General features: G+C 44.4%; 1 protein-coding gene across 15 annotated transcripts in view; it reads left to right on the forward strand.

The window, feature by feature from the left end:
- KALRN (kalirin RhoGEF kinase) overlaps positions 1-18,253 on the forward strand; it is a 661,810-nt gene that overhangs the window by 635,037 nt on the left and 8,520 nt on the right. For 14 of the 15 annotated variants that reach the window (XM_027061027.2, XM_027061029.2, XM_027061030.2 and 11 more), the window contains 7 exons: positions 3,780-3,807; positions 4,289-4,460; positions 6,040-6,161; positions 6,825-6,956; positions 8,564-8,728; positions 10,475-10,553; positions 17,938-18,138. In XM_027061027.2, the coding sequence (XP_026916828.1) occupies positions 3,780-3,807; positions 4,289-4,460; positions 6,040-6,161; positions 6,825-6,956; positions 8,564-8,728; positions 10,475-10,553; positions 17,938-18,138 (899 nt within the window). Of the gene's footprint in view, positions 1-3,779; positions 3,808-4,288; positions 4,461-6,039; positions 6,162-6,824; positions 6,957-8,563; positions 8,729-10,474; positions 10,554-17,937; positions 18,139-18,253 lie in introns of those variants that run through there. The other variant, XM_053220959.1, reaches the window with a different exon arrangement.

Below are 18,253 nucleotides of genomic sequence, written 5' to 3' on the forward strand. Positions count from 1 at the left end.
AAATGGGATGGAGAGCCAGGTTAGGGAGCAAAGGGAAGCAGGCCTTTGACATCAACGACAAAGTGTCACAATGCTTTCCCCAAGACCTTGCTTGTACATGGAATGCTAAGGTGGAAGGAGCCTTCTGTGACCGTACAGGCACCTCTCTGTCTCATCTGGAAATGGGAACAAATAACACCTGCTTGGCGCATCCCCCCAGAGTTTTGGGTGAGCAAACGAAGGAGTTTGTGAGTAGTTTATGCCAATTATATAATACTACACAAATCACTGATGTTATTACCATTATGAGCAACACTTGGGCTGCCCAAGAGGCAGAGGAATGAAGACTGATGCCTTCCACAAGCCCCTTCCAGATGAAGAACCTGCAAGGAAGCCTTGTTGGCAAGCTTTCTCTCCAACTTCCCCGCCAAAGTTTACCTCCAAACTCGGAAGATTTGCTTTTTAAATAGTGCCTGTGTTTAACCATATACTAAATGCAGTTGGTATTGATGAGAGAGAGGAATAAGGCAGGGAATTCCCTAAGCAGTGATTTGGGGTGCTTTTTTATAGATGTACTGCCACAGTGCAGGCTTATGAAACCCCACTTAAAATGTTATGATGTGGGAAAGTGCCATTTGCCCCTTCCAAGTGTCATTTGTCTCCTCGCTGGCACTCCTGGCATGCAATCACTGCCTTACTCCCTTGTGGATTCCCATCAGGATGGGAAATACAGGCCACTGGACAAACCTGGCCGCATTCCCGTATCGTTTCTACCCTAACTGACAGGGGAGGCGGGACGAGTGAGAAGGCTGTGCTCCGTGTCTGCTGCAGGCTGGGTGTTAACAGCAGCCAGGCACCATCCTGGACGCTGTGCAGAGGTCTCTTAATTGCATCTTCCCCACCAGACTTTTGGCCTAACGAGGGTGGTGAGCATATCTGCTTCACTCCCTGCTGGCCACAACCAAGGAGCTGCTCAATAAATCTTCATCAAACAAATGAGTCCTTGTGTCAAACAAGCTTCCAGGGGGGCACCATTATCCCCAATTTACAGCTAAAACTGAGGCCTAAGCTTCTTAAGAATGTTGTCCAAGGTAAGAGAGCACGTCTGACTTGGGGTCTGGATTCTCTGTGCTCCGTCAGCTCCTGGAGTTTATATTCCGTCCTGCATGGAACGCCGCTAAGATCCTCCTCTCACAGAGGCAATGGATTTTATTGTTTTTAAATCATTTTCCAGAAAGCTTGCAACCCATCTGTGTTTGAAAACAGGCCCTAGTCAAATATTATTAGTAATATACCCTGAAGTAATTATTTTATAGATCTTAAGGACCTAGTGCCTCAATTCTTGGAACCAGTCCTCAATTCTTGGAAGAACTGAAATGAGGACACAGGTCAAATATTCATTCAAGCAGCATGTATTAAATTCCCATTTTGCAGCAGAACCCAGGCTAGGGTCCTGAGGACGTGCCCCTGTCCTTGAAGAACCTACAGTCTAGTGGATCTGACTGTGCCTTTTTTCGTCCTTAAGAAAAAATTACAAAAGTGAAAGATACTAATTGCAGAATATTTGGAAAGCCCAGGTAAGAACACAAAGAAAAAACTCACTACAAATTCAAACACTTCCTGACTCCCGAGGGTAGGGCCTCCGTCCTGCATATCTGTATCCATAAAACCTGGCACCAGCCTGGAGGAGGAGGCCATGTTTTCTGAACGGGGAAAAGCCACCCTTGATCTCAACACCTTGTGATAAACATTGATAATATTTAGAAAATAGTCCTCATCTCCTTTTCTTTGTGAAGTGACTAGTGCAGGCATCATTCTTTGCATCCCCTAAGCCAGGTGGCCTCCGAGGCCTCCTTAGCCTTCTGCAAGTGATATGCTGCCACCCTCCCGCGTTCCCTGGCTGCACCCCGCGCCCCCCCCAGCCATGGCCCCGCGTCTCCTCACAAAGTGGGGGTCTCTCAAGGGGTGGGAAAAGCAGCTCCACCAAATGCCCTCACCTACCCCTGGGCCACCCCAGAAAAGCCTCAGAGGCAGGGAGTTGGTTTACCTGAGCCCAGTTCCCTTGGATAGAGCAACTTTCCTCCAGCCAGGCCGCATGTTGATTCACCTGCCACAGCTTTCAAAACTCCGGATGCCCGGCCCAGGCCTGAGGCTTTTTCGTGCTGCTAAAGCTGCTAGGGTTAAGGACTGCGAACCACTGATTTAAAGGAAGGCCAGGCGGTGGTATAGTGGCCTCTTGAGACTAGCAGAGGACACCACAGTGGCAGTCTCAAGACACACAGCCCCAGGACGTGGCATTGCAAGAGTTTTCTGCAGCTCACTTCATGAAAAAGCTGGGTGGTATACGTGGGCAATTGGTTTGCAGACGGAAATCCAAAGGGGGGAGTAGCATCTTTGTTCCAAAGGGCCCATATGGATCCTGTATAAGGGAAGGACAGAAACTGTGTTCACTTATGACACGTGTTCACATAAATACAGGGAGATAAGTATGAATGCCCCAGGGAGCCATTTGTAAGACACGTGAGCTTTCTGGCTTCATTAGGAAGGAAAGAAGACTTTTACAACAAACTCTTAAGAGAAAAGCCACTGTAACAGTAGTCTGCTTTGCAGAAGGGAGATGTTTAGAATGAGATAATCGTTCTTTACTTAAGTAGTCATCGAATACTTGTTATTGGTCAAGCACTGTGCTAAGCACTTGACATATGTTGCTCATCTAATCTTTGCAATAACACTTTGCAATAGGTATTATTTATCCCCATTTTATAGGGAAGGAAATTGATGTCATAAATCTTAAGTGATTATCATAAAATCACATGAAACAAAAGAGGTGAGCCCCAGCCTCTCTGACTCCAAAACCCATGTTTCGTTCACTCCACCAAGCTTTATAACCTGGACCCACATGATTAGAGGTAAAACAAAAGAGGGCAGAAAAATCAAGAAGGGATGACTTTTCAGCATGGCTAGTCAGCTGGAAGTCGATCTTTTGTGAAGATGCATGGGGTCACAAGGCAGCCTTTACGGTGCGTGTAAAGAATCCCCCCACCCCACAGTGCCTCTGCCAACCAGCCATATGACCAGACAAGTCACTTAGTTGGCCTAAGTCCGGTTTTCTCACCTAAGCAGCAAAAAAAGGGCCAGAACCTCCAGGTCGGTGCTTTTCAATTTGGCCTATGGAAGCTTGGGCTATAGAAGGACATGCTGGGGACAGAATGGACAGGTATGACCTCTCTTTCCCCTTCAACCAGACAAGCTCTGCATTTAACTGCTTGGAGAGAACTCTCTCCTGTTTGGGGGAAGGGGGTACATTTGGAAGGAAACCATTAGGCTAATGGTTAGTGGTTAATGTCAATGACCATTCCAGTTCGATAAATGTCAGGTGCTCTGTTTTTGAAAATTTGTGATGCTGGGAGGAATCAGTGCCAACACATTGCTTGAGTGCATATTGAAGGGGGGGCAGGCAGGGAGAATGACTTTTATGCATGTGACAGAGAGGAAGAGCAATAAGGAAGTAAAATGCAAGCAAGAGAGGCCAGCTGCAGCCAGAAGAGCTTTTGCGGTCATGATACACCTGCTTGGGACCCTGGGTCACCCAGAGGCACGTGAAGAAGCGGAGTAGAGAGGAAAGTAAAGCAGGTGCCCTGGGTTGTTACTGCAATAGTGATACGGTCACAAACAGAGGCTGGGCTCCTGGCTTCATCTCCCTAAATGGTGCTTCCTTTTTACTCAATAGGGTCAAAGTCTCCTGCTCTCTTTCAGTAGTTTAGGATTTAAGCAGTTTTCTGTCTCTTTGTGTTTTTCAGATCTTAAATCCAAATTTCATCCAAGAAGGTGAGTTAAAAAGTAGAACTGAGAACACGAGGATTGGCTAAATAAATTGTGGCAAATCCAGCAGTGAGGTAGAGGCTGTAAATATTGGTGATGTCATTCTGTGCTATGGACAAGAAAAGGTGTTTAGAATAAACTGTTGAGGTGGAAAAGACTACAATTTGCCATATGTATAATTCATGTAATAAAAAGTGTGTTGATAAAAGCCAAAAAGACATACACCAAGATGCTCACGGTCGTTAATGTCTGTATCAGGACATCATGGAGCTTTTCATTCTTTCTATTTATCTGTACTTCCTAATTTTCTACAATAAACATTTATTACTTTTAAATACTTGTTAATGGGACATGGATGATTGAGCAACATAAGCTGAAGGATATTTGAATCATTACACGTGGGTAGGGAATGAGAGGGTTGTGTTGTAAAATGGCTGTGTATTCTGTTTATTCTAAATGATGTGAATTTATGTCAATTTGACCACAGTGGCCCCAGAGTTCCTTGTGCCCTTAGTGGATGTGACCTGCTTGCTTGGGGACACAGTGACATTGCAGTGCAAAGTCTGTGGGCGGCCGAAGCCCACCATCACCTGGAAGGGTCCAGACCAGAACATCCTTGACACTGACAACAGCTCGGCCACATACACCGTCTCCTCCTGGTAAGCTGATTGCCCTGCATCGACACTCCCAGCTCCTTGGTGCAGCTCCCATGCTGGTTACTTAGTCTCTCCAAGAGAACAGCTGCCCTGGGTCCTATTCTAGCACAAATACTTGGCATTGATTAGGAGAGAAATTGAGTCAACAGTGTACCCAGGGCTGGGAGGTTTAGGCACGGCCTCCACCGCTCACTACAACCTGCCATGGAGCCTGTCAAACATCTGGCTTATGGCCAGCACATAGCCGCATGCTGCTCAACATCACGTAGACATGGCTTAACAAATGAGAACAGGTTGGAAAGACTGCATTCTGGACCTACATTCAATAAATTAAAACATAAAACTTTATATGTCAGGTCAACCATAAACCATACCTTCAAAGAGCTCTGGCAGTCACTGACTTACATTCACCCAGTTGATCTTTCCCAAAAGGATCCCCAAGAGAATCTCTATGTTAGTGGAAATGGCAAAGGCCCCAGACTTGTGGAAGCAATGTGGGTCTCCAATCCCAACATCCCAGTGTTCTTTGTGCCCCTCAGGATCCTGTGAAACAGTGATCTATTTAATTCCTTCAATAACCTAAGAATAATTTTCTTAGAAGAATAAAAAAAAAAAAAAGACTTGCTCCAAAATATGCAATGCTAAACAGAAAATCTAGCCATAAACATGCTTCCACACAGAAAGGCTGTTTAACAAAACCTAGTTGACTGCCTCCCAATCATTGTGTTAGCATTTATTGCTACTAATGATGAACTTTATTGTGCACTACCCTTTACAGTGGACATGCAGTAACAAGCTCTCAGTGCTTAAACATTTATCAAAGAATCATTTAGAATCAAACTCCTATCCATTAACTTAATTTTTGTGCACATGAAATGGTATTTCCAGCAAAGATGGCAAGGGCTGGCCAAGCCCTAAGATTAGGGGGCCCAAGGAATTTAGTGTAAGAGCCAGTGCTTGGTGAGGATCCTGAAGACCAGCAGGCTCCGTATGTCTCAGCTGGAGGGAGGGAGCAGGGTTGACCATGACTGCTGCATTTCACTCTTCCTGAGCAGTGCTATCCCTTGTGACTGGGACTACTAGGGAAGTTAGCATTTAGTAGAGGAATTTGCCCTTTACTTAATTCACTTAATTGTTTTGAGGGTCCCATATGTAGAATTTGAAATACTTAAACATTTTCATTCTTCAGTCTATTTTCTTGTATGACTTATTATTGATGTGTGAGACTGAGAATATTTTAGGACAGAGTTGCTCATGGTAATAAGACTAGTAATATTGTATAGGGCTTTATATATTTCAAACCCTGCTCTAATTCTTATCTCATTTTACTTCTTTTCTATCCCTACACCCCATATACAACAAACATGAGAGTTGGGGGTGACAAGAATCCCCCCCCATAAGGAAATGGGAATATAGAAAAATAAGGTGATCACCCAAGGTGTGTAGGAAAATAACAGAGCTGGGATGAGACCTTGAGCCTGAGGATTCAGCTCAGCACACCTTGTGCCCACCCTGGGGATTTTACCCATCAGTCAATTGACTCATTATTGGAGTCTGAAGAGCATCCTTTTGGTGTCTCTAGTGATTCTGGGGAAATCACCCTGAAGATCTGCAATCTGATGCCCCAAGACAGTGGGATTTATACCTGCATAGCAACGAACGACCATGGCACCACATCTACGTCTGCTACAGTTAAAGTGCAAGGTACAGGGTCTTTGTTAGTCAAACCCTTTTTATACTTTTAAGATATTTTTTATTATGGTGAAATACATATAACATAAAATCTATCGTCTGCACCAATGTTAACTGTACATTCTGTAATGTTAAGTACATTCATATTGTTGTGCAACCTATCTCTAGAACGCTTTTCATCTTGCAAAACTAAGGTCTATATCCATTAAGCAACAGCTCCCCAACCTCCCTCCCCACCGCCCCTGGCAACCACCATTCTACTTTTTCTCTCTCTGAGTTTGTGTTAACCAAATATTTTAAGTGGACATTACAAGGGTTCCCTGCAACCTGGGGAAGCAGAGGTCCATTGTGAAATTCCAAAGTAAAGGTCTAGCAAATGGAAGAGAAGGCGTCTTCGCTAAGAGCTATCTGTGGTCCCCCATAACTTCCCGTATCATTGCCTGGCCAAGCTCTAACTCCAGTGTGCAGTCTTTAGCCCAAGGAAGAAGTTCTAACCCCAAAGTGTATCTCCCAGGCTTCCCCAGGGCCTGGAGAGAGGTGTGCCACTTGGTAGAAAAGACCCTAGGAAAAATTTGAGACACAGGGAAGGTAATGTTTCCTAGGTAACTTTCAACCTTGGTGTAAAGTGCCAAGTTCTGCAGAAATAGCACTTGACCGTAATTTCTGTCCCCAAAGGTGTTCCAGCAGCCCCTAACCGCCCCATTGCCCAGGAGAGAAGCTGCACTTCTGTGATTCTCCGCTGGCTGCCTCCCTCCAGCACTGGGAACTGCACTATTTCTGGTTACACTGTGGAGTACCGGGAGGAAGGTACGCTCGCTCCCCTGCCCTTCTGTTTCTTCCTTCTCTTCCTCGAAAGGAGATCCTTCAGAGTCATGAACTACTTGCCTTCATGCCTTTCATTAGCTGTCCCTTCTTGTGTCTTCCAACTCAGCACAAGGACCTCAGCTCCAGGCCACAGCCGCCTCCTGCTCTCCAACTTCGCCCAAGGGCTGATGACTCTTGGCAAGTTTCAAAGTGCCTTCGCGTGCACTTTTGTCCTTAACAAGCCTAATCACCCAGACAGGAGCAGTCAGGCCCATTTTACACATGAGGAGGCTAAGGCCTGAAGAAAGTTGAGGAACACGGAGGCAGGAGTTAGTAAGAGACAGGCCTGGCATTAAACCCAGGTATCAAGTTTGCTAATTTGTGACCTTTCTCCCAGAGTAGTAACTAGGGTAGCATGAGCAGAGCTTTACCCCCATCCCCAGATAAAATTTAGAGATTTTATATATATATAGCATATGTATATGTGTGTATATATATATATATAGCATATGTATATGTATATATATAGCATATGTTATATATATATATCATATATTTTGTGTGATCTTTAAATTTTATATATATATACACATATGTATGATTTTTTAAAAACTGTTCATTTTTTAATTTTGTTACATTTACATGCTAAGGATGCATGCATTAGTTTAGCAGTTAGAAACACCTGAACCTGTCACCTATTATCAAGAAGAATTAGTTAAATAAGAAGCTGCCAGGTAGCTCTAGTTGTTAACACATCTCTGAACCACATAATGAATTACAGAACTGAATTTCAAACAACTGCTTGTTGTGGCCAGAGCCTAACTCATTTGTGTTACTCACCATTACTCGTAGTTTTTTAACTCTTCTTTCTTCTACCAAACAGGCCCTGTGCAGTTACAGAGCTGTTCATTTCTGCATCTTTCTGAAGCTGTTCACTCTTGGGTCTCCCCACTCAGCAGAGAGGTGTTCGTGCTGAGCTGGGAGACATGTCTCACAAAAGCTTGCACTTAGTTCCGCGCTGTTCAGTTCATAGCTCATCCTATTAACACAGTTCTCTTGAGAAAATCACTTCCTCTTTCTGAGCCTCTATTTCTTCACGTATAAAGTGAGATCTGTGTTCCCAACCTCACCGGTTTCTGGAGATTTAAGTGCGAAAGTTAAATGAGAGAATTCTGGGAAGACGCCTTCTGTGGTATTTTACATGTATGGCGTGCTCAGTGCATGTTCACTTCTATTTTGTTTCCATTTCCAAATGTGTACTTTCTCTCATTTTGCTATTTATAATATATTTTTATGCCTTATTAAGAATTTGCCACATGTCCTTCTGTCAATTCTGTATGATCTGTGTCTTTTCCTTCTCGCACATACACATTTGGAAATGACCAGAACCCCTAGGCCAGCTGCTTCCACACCCCTCATGATATACGCAGTCACTTAGGAAACTGAGCCCAAACCTGCCACCGTTGGCCCACAGGCTTTCAGAGCCCACTTTGTAACCCCTTGAATGGAACAGAATGTGTCAGCTTTCCTTTCTTTGTTTGCTGAAGGTCTTTGAAACAATGTCCCTCTGGCGTTTTCTTCTTTCCCTCTCCTTGGAAATTGTGTGCTAGGTTCCCAGGCCTGGCAGCAGTCTGTAGCTTCGACCTTGGACACTTACCTCGTCATCGAAGACCTCAGCCCTGGGAGTCCTTATCAGTTCAGAGTCAGCGCCAGTAACCCCTGGGGGATCAGCCTTCCCAGCGAGCCCTCAGAGTTTGTGCGACTCCCAGAGTACGGTGAGTCCCAGCCATGCCCAGCAGCCCTGGTGGAGGCAAGGCACCTGGCCAGCTGTCACACACTCACTGGTGCCGGCCACCCTGCGGGAGGTAACCTGGATTGTCCAGTGCCTTCAGTCAAGTAACATTTCAGAGACCTGATGAAAAGTGTGATTTCAACCATTTTGGAGCAAAAGTTTGGTCTGCCACCAGTGTCTGCCCTGGGCCTGCCAGGGTCCCTGGACACCCGCATGTGTCTCCAGGAACAGAGAGGGGTGAGAAGGAGTCATGAGTCGTATGGATGCTGTCTGCCCCTTTTCCTGGATGGGAACACCAGCCCTCCTCTCCCTGGGAACCTCTGCCAGGCCTAAGTGTGCCTCCCAGCATCAGACACAGCCCCACTCACCAATTTAAACTGGGGAGAGGAAAGCAACCTGGTTGAAGGATTGGAATCAGAATGAGTATTTGATAGTTTCCCCACCCCTAGCCTTCCCACAATGTCTTACTTCAAGTGGACACATTTTTAGGTGGATGTGTTGGATGATGAAGATGTATCTATAGCTACACACGAGTATTTCACAAATGTGGTTCTCGTTTTGGCCCCCCATTCACTGTCTCACCAAGCTGCTTTGGTCCCAAGAACATTTGAAAGAGGACACTTGCTAGCCCAAAGAAATCTCCAAGTGGTGAGGTATTCCGTGGTGCAAGGGGGTGGGGAGTGTGTTGGGGTGGAGGAGGAGGCCACCACACTGAGAAGGCAAGAAACCCATGTCTCTCCAGGGTCAGGGAATCCCAGAGTTCCCAGGGGGCTTCAGAAACCCTCTAGGGCCCTTGGCTATAGCCCAACCCCCACCTGAGTCTGGAAGTGTTCCCCAGCGCATCCTCAGGGGCTAAGCTCCCTCCCAGTCACCCTGCTCCCTAAGACCCATGACTCACTGGGAAACCTGGGCCCTGGGTCTCTATTGTGTCAGAATTCAATGTAGGTAAGGCACCTGAACCTCAGCCCAGCTGTGGTCAGAAGACCCACACTGCGGGGGTGGTCCTCTCCTCTGGAGCTACTAACTAAATTCTGTCACATGTTTTGCTTCTTGTGAGCCTTGTTCCCCAGGGACAACACAAATACATACTGGTGTGCATGTGTGCATGCATGTGTGCATGTGTGCGTGTGTGTGTTTAAATTATTGCCAGAGAATGAACACCTCTTAAGGTAATACTGCCACATTCTGCTCAGGCACGTATTTTGGGTTAAGCTAAATCATTCAGCATTCAGTATACCAGATAGGCTCGTTAATGTCTGAGGACAGCAGGGTGAGAGAGAGCAGTGGTTAGGGTATTTCCAGCACATTCCTCTCCTTTCCTCCTCTGGGCCTTGTAACTCTTCCCGTCTCCTCTGCTGCCTTCACCCTCAGCCCTGATTCTCACTGGCTTTTCTAGGCCTTCCGTGTGTTTCTCTCTCTCTCTCTTAATTTTTTCTACCAAATTTCTATTTTTAAAATATCCAGAGGTTGTGTCTCTGATTGTCCCAAGTTTCTCTTGTTTATGTAGATGGCACAGGGAGGGGGAGTCTGCCTCTGTCATGTCAGTTTCCCCTGGGATGATATTTTTAAAAATAACATTTCAGAGAATCCTGGCCTTTTCCCACTGAGCTAGACTCCGTATTTGGCCATGAGAATTGCTTTGGGGCAAGGCGGGAGCTTTTCTGTCAACCTTTTCTTTATTCTTACATGACTTCCTCAGTGTCATAAATGGATTCTCTCTCTTCCAAAGATGCTGCTGCTGATGGTGCCACCATTTCTTGGAAGGATAATTTTGATTCAGCTTATACTGAGCTGAATGAAATTGGAAGGTAATGACCCCATTTTCTATTCCTTCATGAGCACTTAACATCACATCCGAATAATGACTTGCTTTTACCGTTTGTTTCTTTTCCTCCGTGTACTCTCTCTCTAGTAAGAAAACGCTAGAATATTTATGTGTACTTTTATTGCTCTTTTTTTAACTTTTTACGTTGGAGGCCTCACTCATCAACTATCAGCCTTTCTTCTGTTCTAATATAAGAATTTAAAGCTCAGCCTTTTCTTTAAGGTGCAATTTTAGCTACCTCCCCTGAGTTCTGGTATGTGGCAGTTTCATTATCATTCAGTTCAACCATGATTATTTTCTTTGACCTAATCATAATAGAAATATTTTAAGTTTTTCAACTGTAGGGGCTCCATCGGTTAAGCTTCCGACTTCAGCTTAGGTCGTGATCTCGAGGTCCATGAGTTCGAGCCCCACGTCATGCTCTGTGCTGACAGCTCAGAGCCTGGGGCCTGCTTCGGATTCTGTGTCTCCCTCTCTCTCTGCTCCTCTACTGCTCTCTCTCTCTCTCTCTCTCAAAAATAAATAAATAAATATTCTTTAAAAAGTAAATTTTTCAACTGTATGAGAGTTTTACAAACTATCTACTTGTCACTGATTTCTAACTTAATTACACTGTGGTTGAAGAACTTGATTTATATGATACCGATGCTGATTTTTGTTGGGACTTCATTTATAAGCAGTACATGGTCAGTTTTTGTTAAAAGTTCCATGTGTTCCTGGGAAGAAGGTATAATCACTAATTTTTGGTACAGGTTTCCATTCTTGTCCATGTTTCAAGCACAAGTGCATTGTTTCATGGATGTTTTCAATCCAGTGCCCCCTACATACACACACACGCGCGCACACACACACACACACATACCTCTGTCTCTGTCTCTTTCTCTCTGTCTCCGTCTCTCTCTCTCTCTGTTTCTGTCTCTTTCTTTTGGTTAGAAAAGTATGTCCCCAAAAGTATAAAAGATAAAAATATAACTTTTAACAAAATAATGAAAAAACTCTCACCTGGCCCACAAAATAGTTGATGGGCCGAAACGAAAAGGGGGCTCGTCTCTAGATGTGCATCAGTTTGCACGTGGTCTAGGTGAGAGGGTAGGTAGCGCTGGCAAGTCTCCCACTCCCTGAATGTGTAAATAAAAGAGCACCCACAAACAATGGGCCATTAGCATCTTCTCCATCTCTGATTGACGTCTCTCAATGAAGCATAAAATTTCCTAAGTGAGGTGGTTGCGACAGAGGTTGTGGAGAGAGCCAAAATGCTTATTATTCCCATTTCTTAGACAGGATTTAAATGTAATTCACTGCCTTTCATTACAGCTCTTTTCGTCAAAAACCAACTTTATCTCTGGGCGCCTGGGTGGCTCAGTCGGTTGAACGTCTGACTCTTGATAAGGGGCTCAGGTCATGATGCCAGTGTGGTGGGATTGAGCCCCACATCAAGTTCTGTGCTGAGCGTGGAGCCTGCTTGATATTCCCTCTCTTTCTCTAAAAAAAACACAAACAAGCAAACAAAAAACAACAACTTTAGCTCAGCTTTCTCTCTTCTTTGTATGGCCAGAGGGGCAGGGAAGGGCCAATGGAAATTTCCAAGGTGATAATGATGGTGCTTATTGAGTTTCTGTAGTGTTCCAAACTATGCAGGTATTATACAAAAGGTATTAAATCTAATCCTTATAACACATGAGGTGTAGTGTTTGAGTAGATTTCCAGGAAAGGAACTCAGGCTTCGGGAGGTAAGTAACTTTTTCAAGGTCCTACAAGTAGGAAGTAGAGAGCCAGGATTCCAGCCCTGGGCTACCCAATTCTTAAGCCTGTGTTTGTTTTACTAGCATATGTGGTTTCTCATTGTAGAAATTTTTGTCAAAAATAAGCTCTAGCAATTGAAATCTAGTTTGCCACATTATATTGAAGTTTGTGAAGCTAGGCATGGCATGGCTCCAGTAGTGAATCCCCACCTGGTTCTTTTTTTTTTTTTTAATTTTTGTTTGTTTGTTGAGAGAGAGAGAGAGAATGAGTGCTCACAAGCAGGGGAGAGGCAGAGAGAAAGGGAGACAGAGGATCTGAAGCAGGCTCTGCACTGACAATAGAGAACCTGATGCAGGGCTCAAACTCATGAACGGTGAGATCATGACCTGAGCTGAAGTCAGACACTTAACAGACTGAGCCACCCAGGTGCCCCTCCCCACCTGGTTCTAAATGAAACTGGTGGCATCACCTGGATGTACCAGTGAATTCCTTCCCGAGATATGCATTTACTGTTGATAGCCACAGGCTAAGGCATGTTTTACCTGGAAGAGATGGATGCTTTCATATTCCCTGAAGGGGAGATCAAGTTTCTGATTTGTTCAAAGCAATCAATGTTTTATGAAAAAAAAATCTCATCTCCAACAATCTGAAGTTTTGCCTCTCTTCCAAGTATAGTCCTCATGGTTTCAGGAGATCCTTTAAAAATGCTGTATGTTAACAGAAAGGAAATAAAACATGTAGACACTTACATGAAACACATGAAAGGTATTTGTGGGCCATAGAAGTGAGTCAACTTTCTCCATCACACCTAAACCTAGAATTCTAGGCCTCTATGACTATCTTGTTAAAAATAATTCTCTGGTGGGTGCCTGGGTGTCTCAGTCGATTAAGCATTCGACTTCAGCTCAGGTCATGATCTCATGGTTCGTGAGTTCGAGCCCCGCATCGAGCTCTGTGCTGACAGCTCAGAGCCTGGAGCCTGCTTGGGATTCTGTGTCCCCCCCTCTCTCTGCCCTCCCCCACTCACATTCTGTCTCTCTCTCTCTCTATCTGTCTCTCAAAAATGAGTAAACATTTAAAAACTAGTTCTCTGGTAATAAAATATTATAAAAACCATGGTGCAGAAAGAAATATCTTCGCTGCTAAAGTCCATCTGAAGGAAAGAGCACTCGAGCATAGCATGGTTAGCTGGAAATAAACTAGATGGGCACCTCTATAATATAAAGAAGTCAGAGATTTATCCCTGGGAATGCTGACTGGTTACCTGCACAGGATCCAAAAAGGTAGCAGGGCCAGGCCTCCAGGTAAGGAAGGCAAGTTGAACAGAGACATCAGTTTTCCCCCCCTCCCGAGACTTCACCGAATCTGCACTAAAGGACTTTTTCAAATCAGGCACATGAGGATGAAGACACGGGACGAAGAGACAACAATAATAACAGGTTAGAGACAGAAAACAAGTGACAGAGTGACAAATGACCTCGCACTCAACCCGAGTCAGTCGTGGGGTCAAGTGAGAGGCAGTGCAACTTTTGCAGCAGAATTCCCCCAAAGGCTCGGGTACTGGCAGCGCAAGTACTTCTGCAAATCGGTATAAAGAGGATGCTGAAACTGGAGGGTGGGCTGAAACTCTGTGTGAGAGGCTGCAGCTCCAGATCTCCAAATTGTCCTTCCCCATCCAGGAAAACGCCAGAGGCTCATTCTCTAGACAGGGTAAAAGAAAGTGTCTTTGTTCTCAAGGACACCGGCACAGCTGGGGGCAGCAGAACCTGACTGCAAGTGGACCAGTTATGAGGCCAAATCCTTGCTTGGATAACTCAGGACCCCAGCTCTCTTAGCCAGCGGGCTCCAGAAGTGGATAACTGGGGCTTCACCACTAGGCAGGAAGGAGGAGGATCTTTCTCTGGGAAATCTGACCAGCCCAAGAGGAAAGTCTTAAAGATACCGGCTTCGGAGCTTTCCCAACCAAACAGTCCACTCAGATCGCCCTGCTGTGAAGGTCGAGTTGACAGACACCAACACCCCTGATCAGAGCTTGCAAACAGCTGTTTAGTCCCCAGCTTTTAGAATGAGCCAACCCCCAGTGCCGGCCAGGACAGAGTAAGCCCAGGGTAGCCTATCCCACTGATGACGACCAGAAGCCCTGGACAAAATCCAAAATAGCAACTACCTCAGGATTCTGTAAGTCAATAACATGGAGAATGGGGAACCAAGTTAAAACTTGAAGAAAGTCAAGGATGGTAGCAGTGAGTTCTCTGGTTTGTTTGTCGGGCTTTAGCCCAAGCGTGGGTCAAAGCAGGGAACTGGGCAGCATGCACAGGGAGCAACTCCAAAAGAAACCCATCTTTCTGGCCAAAAGACAGGAAAAGAGGTCCCTCTGAGCTGAAGAGAGCAGGAAAATGCTTTTCCCTCCCTCCCTTCTTTCTCTCACTACGTTACTCCAAGCCAGAGGCTAAAACTCTGAGGGAATCCCATCCACAAAAATGGGCCCTTGGGAGCCAAAGAATGAGTGGGAAATCTCAGTGAAGACATAGGTAAAGAAGGAGATCCCCCAATTCTGTGCATGGAACAACACAAATCCCAGGCCACGTTCAAGCTGTGCATGGATAGAACATATCCACAGAAGCAGAGCAAGGCTCTAAGAATGGAACCGTGATAAAAACCACCGCTCAGTCACACTGCGGTGACTTCTTAGTCCCAGACTAATCTTTGAGTGGTGCTCATAAGGGACACACTTTGTCAGAAATGATGATTGAATTCTATCACAAGGAAAATATTCATAGTTTACTGGAGCTTCATCTGTGAATAGCCCTGATCTAATTGCAAAAATGGAAACACTGAATATTAAGGTGTCATTCTGTTGGAGGCTCCTGGGTGGCTCAGTTGGTTGAGCATCTGGCTTTGGCTCAGGTCATGATCTGATGGTTAGCACGTTCAAGCCCCATGTCAGGCTCAGTGCTGACAGCTAGGAGCCTGGAACCTGCTTCAGAGTCTGTGTCTCCCTCTCTCTCTCTCTGCCCCTCCCCTACTCACACTGTGTGTGTCTCTCTCTCAAAAATAAATAAACATTAAAAAAAATATTTTTTTTTATATTCTGTTGAGAGGACAGGGGATGGGAAAAGTGGTCACGTGCTGGGGAAAGGGAGGGAGAGAGACTAATATCTCACTCTCCATGGTAGGTATCAGCAGATTACAATGAAGACTGAAACACTAAGAAGTAGCCACACAAACATAGACTACCTGAATAATCAGCTAAATATAACTAACTGCTATATTAAACTGCCTCTAGTGTAAGGGAAAATGGGGGTGGGGGTAGGAGAATGGGATACTATTAGTTTTAATAAGAAACCTTGTTAAAGCTAATTGTCTTTTTAAATCATGGGAATGCATAACTCAGATAAACACACATGTTTTTTGTTTTTTTTTAAATTAAGGTGTAGCGGGGGCAGCACCTGGGTGGCTCAGTCAGTTAAGCGTCTGATTCTTGATTTCGGCTTAGGTCACGATCTCATGGTTTGTGCGAGCCCCATGTTGGGTTCTGCACCTGCTTGGGATTCTCTCTCTCCTCTCCCTGTCTGCCCCTCCCCACCTCAAAATAAATAAATAAACTTTTTTTTAAGTGTCCAATTCTTGATCTCAGCTCAGTTCATGATCTAATGGTTCATGGGATTGCCCCCACCCCCACCCCGTCCCATCAGACTCTTTGGGATCCTTTCTCTCCCTCTCTCTCTGTGCCCCTCCCCACTCAAAATAAATTAATTAATTAAAAAATTTAAGGTACAGCAGTACCTCAACATGACCACTTAGTTCAGGAGAGTTCTCCCCAATATTCAATTATTCTCATGCATCTGAAGTCCTCTGGAAGGAGTGACCTCTAATAATCAAACAAAAGAATGCTGTTAAAAACCAGAATGGAGGGGCACGCACTTGGCTGGCTCAGTTGGTATATTATGCAACTCTTGATCTGGGGATCATGACTTCAAGCCTCATGTTAGGCATAGAGACTACTTTAAAAAATACGAGAATGGCAATTTTTTTTTTAGAATGGCAATTTATTAATTTATGATGTAGAATAGAGCTGCCAGTTTGACCAAATATTTGCTTACTATGCAAGAAGAATAATGTCTGCTATATAATAGGCATTCAATTAATATTTACCTAATATGTGCTTTATTTATTAGCACATTATTTCTTTTGTGAAAATCTATGGTGGAAAAACACTTATTATTGTCAGAAAGTCACTTGGTGAGCACAGAGTCAGGTCAAGGAGTCAGTTGGACAATCTTCATGGTGGTGTCGGATACATACATTTCCTCTAGAGGAATGGACTGCTCTTTGGGCCATTGACTTCTCTACTCGTGGGTTAGGGTGCCTCAGGGACAGGCCTAGGATGGCACTGTCTTATCACCTCTTTGACTCTCCCTTTCTCTGACCAGTTGTTGGTAAGTTCCCTCTTCTACTTCCCGTTCTTACTACATCCTATTGGGCTACTGCTGAGTCTGGAAACCATTCTATTTTAGATGTGGCAAATTTTGTTAGATGTGAAAATGGCATGGTGGTTATACATTTTTTTATGTTTATTTATTTTTGAGAGAGCACAAGCAGAGGAGGGACAGAGAGAGGAGAACAGAGTATCTGAAGCAGTCTCTGTGCTGACACAGTGAGCCTGATGTGGGGCTCAAACCCAGGGATTGTGAGATCATGACCTGAGCTGAAGCCAGAAGCTCAACCTACTGAGCCCCCCGGGGCCCTGGTGGTTATACATTTTTAAGTATTCTTGTCAATCAGAGATGCAAACTCAAGAATTACTGAATTAAATAACATGATATCTGGATTTTGCTTACAATACTACAGAAAAAAAGGCAAGAGGTGGGAAAGGAATAGATGAAATGAGGTTGGCAAAATGTTGACAATGAATGAAGCTGGCTTCTGGGTGCACAGATCTGTTATACTATTCTTTCTACTTGTGTGTGTATTAGAAAGTTTCCATAACACCAAGATAATAAAAATAAAATTAAATTTAAAAATTGACTCTTTATTTTTTTAATGCTTTTATTCATTTATTAGTGAGAGAGTGAGAGAGAGAGCACACACTCCCGTGAACCATGAGACCATGACCTGAGCCAAAGTTGGACGCTTAACTGACTGAGCCAGCCATCCACCCCAAAAATGACTCTTTAAAAATGTTTTTGAAATTATCATAGACTAGAATTCCTCCTTCTTTAACATTACTATTGTTGTATTTTACATAAATATACTCTGCTTGGAAAATTGAACCTGTGGGACATCTGGGTGGCTCAGTCGATAGAACGTCCAACTCTTGATTTCAGCTCAGGTCATGACCCCAGTGTTGTGAGATCGAGCCCTGCATAGGCCTCCACACTGACAGTGAGGAGCCTGCTTGGGATTCTCTCACTCCCTCTCCCTCTGCCCCTCCCCTGCTTGTGCTCTCTCTCTCAAAATAAATAAATAAACTTTAAAAAATATTAAAATATAGAAAAGGTAGGATTCCTAATAAGATGCTACTGTCTAACCACTTCAGATAAAAATTTACACACCCTTGAATAAAATAATACCTAATTGATCAATGAAGCTTGGCAAAACGCTTTCTCCCTTTCGCTTTCCAGAGGCCGTTTCTCCATCGTAAAGAAATGCATTCACAAAGCTACCCGCAAGGATGTCGCTGTGAAATTTGTTAGCAAAAAAATGAAGAAAAAAGAGCAGGCCGCCCACGAGGCTGCCCTACTTCAGCACCTGCAGCACCCCCAGTACATCACTCTCCATGACACTTATGAGTCCCCCACATCCTACATCCTGATTTTGGAACTGTAAGTACAGGTGTCTCTTAGTGGTCCCCGGCTGTCTGGGGTCTGGGTCATTTATTGTCCACTGGAAACAGCAGTTTCATTTTATGCAACGTCTTATAGTGTACAAAGTGTTGTA

Source organism: Acinonyx jubatus, chromosome C2 (assembly GCF_027475565.1).
Source record: "Acinonyx jubatus isolate Ajub_Pintada_27869175 chromosome C2, VMU_Ajub_asm_v1.0, whole genome shotgun sequence".
Lineage (NCBI taxonomy): Eukaryota > Metazoa > Chordata > Mammalia > Carnivora > Felidae > Acinonyx > Acinonyx jubatus.